Genomic DNA, 11,120 nt, shown 5'->3' with positions numbered 1-11,120 from the left:
TCATTCAAACAGAACAAGAATTGAGATGATAAGTACAGTTTGGTTGGGAAATTCGAATAGGTGGAAGAAAACTCTTGAGAGAATTTCGTTAACTTTCGTTTTCATTAAATCTAGTAACGAACTTCATATATGTAATTTATCATTAGTTTTCCTTTCGGGGCTTAACAGAATTACTGTTTAGATTGTTATTTACTTCAGCAGGAGATAGTAATATACTAATATATCTTTCAATTTCTGTCGAATCACATAGGGGTGTTGTGCAATCCAAGACAGAATTGCTTAGCGGTCAGAATTGCAAACCAATTCTCATTTTCAATGGTGTCACAGATTCTGATTGGATATTCGCATTTTCGAACATCCGCAAAACCAATATTCGAACCAGGTGTTTACTAATGTGACAAAACTTGCAAATGAATACATTTAAGAAGCAATCCTATAAAAGTTCTTAATAAGTTCCGATTTATAGGAAGATTTTAAGAGATAACATTTTTTTAATGAATAAAGACGCATTTGGGTTTTAAAAACCGTCTTGTAAATCTAATGTCTTTGAATATCCGTTTTTTTTCCAAAAACTCAATAATTAAGATATTTCGTGTTTTATACTTATGTATCCCTTAGAAATCCCTTATAGAAATAAAGATAAATTAATTCGAAATAATAAAATAACTTGATTTTTTAACTTACATTTAAAATCTGTGGGCGACTATCATCTTGCTTTATTTCTGATAGCAAAACCGATAAAATTGGTTTTCGTGACACCCAAAACTATACAAATTTTGTTTCGAATATCAAACCTATAATATCTGAATTCATGACACCTACTTTTTTTTTTTTTTTTTGATCGGTTTCAATTCTGATTCCAACAACTGTCCCCAATCATTAGGTTGTGCCGCATAAAAAATGCTTTCGTCACAAATATTCTGTCAAATTCCTTTGGTACATTCTTCTTCTTTTTAATTGGCGCCAGTCGTTTCAGAGCTGGAGTGTTTTCGTCCATCCGGACAACATGACCTAGCCAGCGTAGCCACTGTCTTTTAATTCGCTGAACTATGTCAATGTCGTCGTATATCTCGTACAGCTCATCGTTCCATCGAATGCGATATTCGCCGTGGCCAACGCGCAAAGGACCATAAATCTTTCGTAGAACTTGTCTCTCGAAAACTCGCAACGTCGACTCATCCGTTGCTGACATCGTCCAAGCCTCTGCACCATATAGCAGGACGGAAATTATGAGTGACTTATAAAGTTTGGTTTTTGTTTGTCGAGAGAGGACTTTGCTTCTCAATTGCCTACTCAGTCCGAAGTAGCACCTGTTGGCAAGAGTTATCCTGCGTTGGATTTCTAGGCTCACATTGTTGGTGGTGTTTACGCTGGTGCCAAGATAGACGAAATTATCTACAACTTCAAAGTTATGACTGTCAACAGTGACGTGAGTGCCAAGTTGCGAGTGCGACGACTGTTTGTTTGATGACAGGAGATATTTTGTCTTGCCCTTGTTCACTGCCAGACCCATTTCTTTTGCTTCCTTGTCCAGTCTGGAGAAAGCAGAACTAACGGCGCGGGTGTTTAGGCCGATGATATCAATATCATCGGCATACGCCAGCAGCTGTCCGCTCTTATAAAAGATTGTACCTGCTCGATTCAGTGCTGCGGCTCGAATAATTTTCTCCAGCAGCAGATTGAAAAAGTCGCACGATAGGGAGTCGCCTTGTCTGAAACCTCGTTTGGTATCAAACGGCTCGGAGAGGTTCTTCCCGATCCTGACGGAGCTTTTCGTGTTGCTCAACGTCAGTTTACACAGCCGTATTAGTTTTGCGGGTACCAAATTCAGACATCGCGGCATAAAGGCAGCTCCTATTCTTGCTGTCGAAAGCAGCTTTGAAATCGACGAATAGGTGGTGAGTGTCGATTCTCCTTTCACGGGTCTTTTCCAAGATTTGGCGCATGGTGAATATCTGGTCGGTTGTTGATTTGCCAGGTGTAAAGCCACACTGATAAGGTCCAATCAGTTTGTTGACGGTGGGCTGTAATCTTTCACTCAATACGCTCGAAAGAACCGTATATACGATGTTGAGGAGGCTAAAGGGGTCTCCTTTTTTATGGATTGGGCAGAGCACACTTAGATTCCAATCGTTGGGCATGCATTCGTCCGACCATATTTTACAAAGAAGCTGATGCATGCCCTTATCAGTTCTTCGCCGCCGTGTTTGAATAGCTCGGCCGGCAATCCGTCGACCCCTGCCGCTTTGTTGTTCTTCAGGCGGGCAATTGCTTTTCGAACTTCTTCATGGTCGGGTAATGGAACGCCTGCTCCATCGTCATCGATTGGGGTATCGGGTTCGCCTTCTCCTGGTGTTATGCGTACACTGCCATTCAGCAGGCTGGAGAAGTGTTCCCTCCATAATTTAAGTATGCTCTGGGCATCGGTGGCTAGATCACCTTTGGGGGTTCTACAGGAGTATGCTCCGGTCTTGAAACCTTCTGTAAGCCGCCGTATTTTTCGAAGAATTTTCGAGCATTGCCCCTGTCGACCAGCTTATCAAGCTCTTCGTACTTACGCATTTCGGCCTCTTTCTTCTTCTGTCTGCAAATGCGTCCCGCTTCCCTCTTCAACTCGCGGTATCTATCCCATCCCGCACGTGTTGTGGTCGATCGTAACTTTGCGAGGTAGGCAGCCTATTTTCTCTCCGCTGCGACACGCCACTCCTCGTCGTACCAGCTGTTCGTTTGCACTTTCCGAAAGCCAATGGTTTCGGATGCAGCTGTACATAAGGAGTTTGAAATGCCGTCCCACAGTTCCCTTATACCGAGTTGTTGACGAGTGCTCTCAAAGAGCAGGTGTGCAAGCCGAGTTGAGAAACGTTCGGCAGTCTGTTGTAATTGCAGCTTCTCGATGTCGAACCTTCCTCGTGTTTGTTGGCGTGCGTTTTTTGCTGCACAGAGGCGGGTGCGAATCTTAGCTGCAACAATATAGTAGTCCGAGTCGATGTTAAGACCTCGGAGCGCACGCACATGTAAAACACTGGAGACGTGTCTTCCGTCTATCACAACATGATCGATCTGGTTGGAAGTTTTCCGATCCAGAGACAGTCAGGTAGCTTGATAAATCTTCTTACGCTGGAATCTAGTATTGCAGATAACCATATTTCGGGCCCCGGCGAAGTCGATCAGCCTCAACCCACTTGGCGATGTTTCCTCGTGGATGCTGAATTTACCGACCGTAGTGCCAAAGAAACCTTCTTTGCCCACCCTGGCGTTAAAGTCGCCAAGCACGATTTTGACATCTTGGCAGAGGCATCTCTCATAAGTCTCACATCGTCCTTCTCTTCCTTTGGGGCGTGGGCGCAAATCAGCGATATGTTGAAGAACCTTGCTTTGATGCGGATTGCGGCTAGACGTTCATTCACCGCAGTGAATGATAGTACACGTCGACGGAGTCTCCTCCCACCACGAATCCCATACCAAACTTGCGCTTCTTTATATGGCCACTGTAGTAAATGTCACAAGGACCTATTCGTCTCTGTCCTTGTCCCGTCCATCGCATTTCTTGGACGGCGGTGATGTCACGAGGACATCAACCAGCTGGGCAGCGGCACCTTCACAATTAAGGGACCGGACATTCCAGGTGCATGCCCTCAATTCGCAGTCCTTACTTCGTTTGCCATGGTCGTCATCAAAAGGGGGGTCTCTCATCCGAGGCTGTTGTCGTTTTTTCATTGGTATGTTTTTTTACGTGGCGGGTCCCAAACCCAGCACACAACCCTATTTATTATTTATTTATTTAAATAATGGATTTGTTTTTTCATTTTAATGCTGTGCACTTTTCTTTTCTTTCTTCCATTACATTCCAGTGTTTTCGCACTTCATCTTGTACATTACCTTAATTTTAAATCGTTTCTACGTAATTTTCTTTGCCTATTACTTCGTCAATCATACTAATTTCGATATTTTCAATGTTTGTTCATGTTTTCAAAATTAATTTTTCTGGCTCGCTGTTTTTCTTCATTTCCCCATCCAACGATTCATCCGAGTCAAACAAAGCAATTTGTAATTAAATAATTCACTTATTTTTATTTATTTATATTTTTAACTTCGTTTTACAAAAAACCGCTTTTAAACACTTTTCTCTAAAACACTGCGAAACGATATTGACAAATTCGTTCTTCTTCGAATGACTACTGCACAGCTTACATAGGGCTACAAAAGGCAAAAACTCATCGCGCCAAAAAATTTAATACAATATATCGGGACATAGAAGTACATATAAGTATGTCTATAAGCAACATTGGGCATCTTCATTCTATGTAAAATATGTCAAAAACGACTAAAAATGTGAAAACTCATTAACTAAATACGCCAAAAGCATCAAATTTTGCACATAAAATGGTTGTAGAGGACTCAATGTATGCAGATATTAGATAGTGTTCATAGCCCCCATCCACTGTTATGTAATATGACATTTAATATCTCAGGAACTGTACGACCAATATCAATCAAATATTAATGCATAAAATTATTGTGATATTTTTATATAATGATGTGAAAACGAGCGAATCCGCACACCACTCCTACTTCAGTACTACAAAAAAATATTAAGACTTTGTTCATAATTTTTAAATTATTAGTTTCCTCTCCAAAATCTATGTCGTCCCCCTCAAAGGCCTCAATAAACTTGTGCAAACGTTTTTTTTTGCCAATCTTCGTAACGGCTCTTAAAATCAAATTTCGGAATAGCCTTCAATGCGCGTAGCGATTTACGTTTAATTTAATTGACTCAAAACGATTTCCACGGGGCGAGGTTGCTTAATAGCCAGAGGTCACACGGAGCTTAATCAGTCGACTACGGTGGTTGCGTGACGACATTGTTTGAAAATTTGGCGGAAAAATCATGTAATATGCGACGATGCATTATCGTGGTGCAAAAACCAAGTGTTGTCGGTCCATAATTCCGGCCTATTTTTATGAATAGCATCGCGCGAACGACGAATAACACTGAAATAGAATTCTTTGCTAACAGTTTGGCTGGTCGGAACGAATTCGGAGTGCACCATACCTCGATAATCGAAAAAATTTTCTACATAGCCTTGATTTTTTACCTACTTTTTGAATACGGATCATCTTTGCTAAGATATTCCGATTGATCGCCCGTTTCCAGATCATAAGCATAAATCGAAGAGTCATCGCCAGTAATAATTCGTTTCATGACATCCTGTTGGTCGAAAAGCATTGTTTCACAGGCGTTAACGCGACGCTGGTTTTCTAAAATATTGGGCCTGAGGGGGCCCAAACGATCTTTTAAAATGGTTTTCACTGATTCTATCGATCCTTCTTTCCGTAAAGTTAAGCACAACTTAACTGACAGATGGTTGCTAATCAGATATTGAAAAAATCGTCTAAGCTAAGCGCTTAACCAGACATTGGGAAAACGATCCTAAGTGTAATAAATAACAATTGGGAGAACAAAGCTCCTATACTTTGTGGCAAACTATTTTGAAAGTGTTAAAATCAAAGATCTTATATACAGATATAGATTTGAAAATAAACTTTTTAAAATTTTTCAGGCATTAACAAGAAATCTGACAGAGCACCGTTTGGCAACTATGAATGTAAACAATTTAAAAAAACAATACCGTGATGAAAATGGAAAAAATATATTGACCATCGGAAAGAAAGAATTCCATCATATTGATCATCAAAATAAATTCAGAGGAGAGTGGGTAAGTTCGGTTGCATCGAAGCTATAATACTTTTCACAAATACAAAATATACCTTACAGGAACTTGATTTTGATCGTTTAGTTTGTATGGCAGCTATACAGGGTTCGTCCGGAAAGTAATAGGACTGATTTTCTTCCGCCGCGACTGTACTTCTGAGTGCGCACACAAAACTGGATTCGGTAGCAGGCGTTCCTAGCTAATGAATGAGCGGCTGATCAGTTGCCTCCGAGCACATGGAGAGTTAACACAAACATTTTCGCGCGACGTGCTTCTGTGGGTAGTGTAAGCCGAAAATACAGCGTTACTTAGAGCAGAGATACGAGCTGGGCTTACCCAGATGTTGCTTTACCAAGAAGTGGTGTGTTCGGTGGCACCAGGCATTTTTGGAGGACCGGGAAGAGGTCGCTGATAAAGACCGGAAGAATGAACAAACCGAAAGTGAAAATGATGCTCATTATCTTTTTGACATCAAAGGCATCGTCCTTCAAGAATTTGTTACTCCCGGACAAACCGTTAACGCCAAGTTTTACATAGCAGTCGTCAAGTGACTCAAACGAATGGCCAATCGGGTCTGACACAACATCGCAACCGATTGGAAGTTGCACCACGACAACGCCTTTCTTGTGAAACTACCTAACCAAGGGATCTCAACGCTTCCGTAGCCACCTACAGCCCAGATGTGAACACCAAATACACCATCCACCCTACCGACAAACCCTAACTCCGCCACATCAACCACGCCACCCCTCACCCCCAGAAGATCCAGGCAGCATGCAGCTCGACTCTCAAGGCTGTTCCTGAGAATGCCTTCCATCACTCCTTCAATGATTGGAAATCGCGCTGGCAGCGCCGTATCGACGCAGAAGGAGCCCATTTTGAAAGTTTTTAAAGAAGGAAGGTTTTAAATGTGTAACGATTGGTTCAATAAATTATCAATCCTATTACTTTCCGGACAAATCCTGTTTATTATAATGATCCGATCAAAGCGATTTCTGCCCGAGTCTAGGGCGGCAAAATTTACAGAACTTTACAATTTTAGAGCCGAAGAAATATAGAATATATACATACATATAAAATTTAATATTGATATTGTAGTTGAGTGGACATACGTATGATCCATAATACTTTTTAATATACAAGATATTTTATTATAGAACTTATTTTTTATTCAAAATCAATCATATTGATCAAGTAAAATTTTTGTAAAAATGGAAAGAAGCCAAAATCAAATTATTGTTTTTTTAGATCGAAAAAATTTTAGAGTTTTAATTGTGTGATTGTCATCTCAGCAACTCGATCGGAGTGAGAGTATTTTGCATTATTACGGTTGAAAAATAGTTCCGAAGAGAGTGGTACACATGTTTACAGAAAACGATGGCGTATTTGTCTAAATCAATATAAGCATGTACACTCGGCGAAAAAAAACCCACGCAGTCGAAAATTTTATAATATTCCTATTTTGAACTGTCACTATTTGCTCAAAATTCACTATTTGTCTTATTTAGCTGTTTTGTCATGTGACTACACTATTTTACCTTTATTTTTAAAACCGTTAGCGTCCGCACGTGTTTATTACAGAATTTGTGGTTTTTTCTTTTGGATCAGTTGTGAAAACTAGTAAAGTTGAATATGGTGGTGTCAACAAAAAAGAAAGCAGAAATCGTAGGTTTATATAAACTAAAATTATCCAAAGGTCAAAAAGCTCGTGAAATGGGCACAAGAGATTGGAACGTGCGTATTATAATTAAAAATTATACGTATTTTAATTAAATAGCTCAAAAAAAGGGCAGTGGTCGTCGGAAAACAGTAAAACCTCGTAAAAAATGACAAATTAAACGGATGTGCATTAATGATGGCTTTCAACATGCTGGAATAATCAGTGAAACATTTTACGAAACCACTGGGGTAAAAATAACTACAAGTTGTATACAAAATGTCCTAAATAATCTTGGATTCCGAGCGCGACGTCCAGCCAAAAAGCCACTTCTCATCATACGAAAGAAGAAATACCGACTAGAGTGGGTAAAATTACACAAAACTTTGAGTACATCAGATAGGGGAAATGATATTTTTTCCGATGAATCGAAATTTAATTTGTCGGAACCCGACGGAAATGCCACAGTGCGTCGTAGGAAAGGCGTGCGTTTTTTGGAAAACTGTGTTTGACCCACTGTAAAGCATTCGCCTTATTTAATGGTGTGGGAGCTGTAACCAAGTTTGGTGTTGGGCCGCTAATTGTTCTAAAAAGATCTGTGAATGCCGAAATATAAATTGGAATTTTGAGAGACGTTTTGCCAACTATTGAATACAGTGGTAGTGGTTCGTATAAGCACACATATATGTTTTGGGTTTTTAATAAATAAAAGCTTTAATTGTTGCATTTAAATATTGAAAGTTATTCATTTTATTGTCTTACATTTTGTTAATTTAAAATTTTTATCAATTCAACAGTAATTAGTAAAAAACTTAACATAATTTTAAAGAATTCTGGATTTTTAAGGAGACATTCATTTAAGCGCACTCCACATCTTATGGAAAATAAAATAAAACTCGATACTTTAACTTAATCTTAGTACTTGGTATGGCCACCCCGGTTTTCAACAGCAAAAATGCGAATTGGCATAGACTCAACAAGATTTTTGAGCAAATCTCCGCTCAAATCAAGCCAACATTGCTGAATTGAAGTTTTAAGCTCATTGATGTTGCTGTATTGACGCCCATTGCTGTAAACTTTCCCTGCCATTACTCCCCACAGATTTTCTATGGGGTTACAGTCCGGACTGCATGCCGGCCAATCAAGTAAAGGCACTTCTTGGCTCTCCAACCACGCCTTTGTTTGCCGAGAAGCATGTATCGAGGCATTGCCCTGTTGGAATACATATTCGATTTCCGTTGCTTGCCTTACAAATGGAATGAGGTTTTGTTGGAGTAGATCTATGTACGCTGTGGAGTTCATGCGGCATGTTATGGGTACCAAGTTAAGCCTAGAATCATAGCAAAATGCTCCCCAAACCATGACGCTCCCGCCTCCGAAATTTCGCTTCGATCGTACCACATTTTCTTTGGTTAGATCGTGCCAATAACAACTGTAGCAATCTGGTCCGTCTAAATTGAATTTTTTCTCGTCCGAAAAAATAACCCTCTTCCACTCCTTTTTCCAGGACATGTATTTTTTGGCAAATCTTAACCGTTCTTGCTTGTGCTGTGTTGTTAAACGTGGCTTGTTCTTCAATTTCGTCCATTTAACGTTCGGGGAAGTGTTGAGCACCCTGGCGATTTGACGAGTTGTTACGTCGATCTCTAAATTTGCTTTAATTTGGCTGAAATTCAGTTTATTTTTTGTTGCTTCATGGAGTATTTGCCCTTTTTGACGGAGTGTCAGTTTTTGGTTACCCTTTGTTGGCGGTTTTATTCCATACTTACTGCCTTTTTTTTAAATTACGGATTACGTTGTCAGTAGAGATGGCAAATATTTGAGTACCTGTGACTTTGTCACTGCTACTTAAAAATCACTGGTCACAGCTGTGACAAGTTTCCTAAAGTAGCAGTGACAGGAATTAACGAACAAAGTAGCAGTCACAGTATCACATGAAAAATTGCGACTGTGACAAAATAGCATTCACAGTATCATATGAAAAATTGCGACTGTAACAATGTAGCAGTTACAGTATCATATGAAAAATTACGATTGTGACAAAATAGCATTCACCGTGGAATATAAAAAATTGCGACTGTGACAAAGTAGCAGTCACAGTATCATATGAAAAATTGCGACTGTGACAAAATAGCATTCACCGTGGAATATAAAAAATAGCGACTGTGATGAATTCATATTCATTAAAGCTATGCTTTTTTTCAGGTTTAGGTAAGTATAAATTGGTTAACATATAAAAAGTGAATTTATCTTTAAACGGGTAATATTCATGTACAAATTAAATTGACTACAGAAACCTCAATGCTGTAGTAAAGCCAATTATAAAACTTTTAATCTTAAAATTGCGTCAATTTATATAGTAATTTAAAAAAACTTATAAAAAGTATTTTATAAGTAACGAAATATTTTTAAAAGTATGTTTTCGTTTACTTTAAATAGCTTCTATTGAGTATCCTTATATTGAAAAACAACCTTCAGAGAATATATTTAGTGCGACTTTAAAAATGTGCGACTTAAAAAATAAAATTAATGTAAATGAATTTTTGTACGACACTGTTACAAATCAGTTTGCTTATACTTAATAAAAATTAAATATGTCTGTGTCAAAAAGAACCAAAATGAGTTATGTGTGGCAATTTTTTAAAGAAGTGGATGCTGTTTTCGCAAAATGTGATATTTTCGCCTTCTTTTCCATTTAATGTAAATATTTTTAACACTACTTAATTTTATCTTTTATGTATATACTTTGTATTTTGTGATTTTCTAAAAATGATTTTACTATGTTAATTTCTGTTTATTCTAATAAATATGTACATCGTACCTAAATGAAAAAAGGAAACAATTTTGTTTTACTTTATTGGCCTATGTCTGTTACAATTTTTATTCTAGTCACAGTCACAGTTTAAAATCACTGCTACTACAAAGTCACAGTCACAAGTAGCAGTGTTCCTTAAAAGTCACAACATCGCCCATCACTAGTTCTCAGACCTCCCTATTCTCCTTGCAATCGCACGATTCGAGTACTTCTCTTCCTTTAACAATTTAACTGACACCCATTCTTCTTGCGTCAAATAAGATCCTTTAGGCATGATCTAAATTATCAATAAAATACATGTAAATACAAAATTTTACACTAAAAATTTAGCTTTTATTTATTATCTACCGTCTAATGAAAAGCAAAAAAAAAAATTTACGCTGCAGCTCCTCTTTTAAAAAATATGCATTTTTCTAACATGCGCTTATACGAATGTCCGCGTTACTACTGCGATGCTTCTTTTATTGTGAATTGCCTACTTAACATGCCGACTTACTGGCGCCAGTCATTGGTATACAATATAGCATTACAATAATTGACATATCAAAATCTTTTTTTCAAAATAATCTGCTTTAAATATGCTTTTTCCAAAAATTTCATTGTGCGCTTATACGAATGTCTACCACAGTAGCTGTCCGAACACGCCAGAAAGTTTATTTTCAGGATATTTCAGCCCCTTATCATAGAGCCAAAGCGGTAACCAAAGCACAAAAATATTGAAATAGATTTTTCAATAATTTATTACAAACACTTACAGGTTTCAAAACAAAAATATTTTTATGGAATAGGGTCCCTCACGTGGCCAGGAAACCGTTCAGATCTCAATACAAGTGAGAACTGCAGGCATTATTTGGGTAAAATGACGGGCAAAATAATAAGAGAAAAGCTTTCAAAAAGTCGAAAAGAAATAGAAAACATTGTTGAAGCTGGAATG

At 38.3% G+C, this 11,120-nt stretch overlaps 1 protein-coding gene across 17 annotated transcripts in view; it reads left to right on the top strand.

Moving 5' to 3' along the window:
* The window catches only part of LOC105228004 (inositol polyphosphate-5-phosphatase A), a 151,815-nt gene that overhangs the window by 60,473 nt on the left and 80,222 nt on the right, over positions 1-11,120 (top strand). For 12 of the 17 annotated variants that reach the window (XM_049449974.1, XM_049449980.1, XM_049449970.1 and 9 more), the window contains one exon: positions 5,562-5,717. The exons of 2 other annotated variants lie outside the window; for them this stretch is intronic. In XM_049449974.1, coding sequence (XP_049305931.1) covers positions 5,562-5,717 — 156 coding nt within the window. Of the gene's footprint in view, positions 1-12; positions 3,720-5,561; positions 5,722-5,776; positions 6,948-11,120 lie in introns of those variants that run through there. 3 more of the 17 variants (XR_007421898.1, XM_049449984.1, XR_007421897.1) reach the window with 3 other exon arrangements.

This window comes from Bactrocera dorsalis, chromosome 2, assembly GCF_023373825.1.
Source record: "Bactrocera dorsalis isolate Fly_Bdor chromosome 2, ASM2337382v1, whole genome shotgun sequence".
Lineage (NCBI taxonomy): Eukaryota > Metazoa > Arthropoda > Insecta > Diptera > Tephritidae > Bactrocera > Bactrocera dorsalis.
The sequence above is the reverse complement of the archived record's forward strand: the minus strand, read 5'-3'. Positions and strand labels throughout refer to the sequence as shown.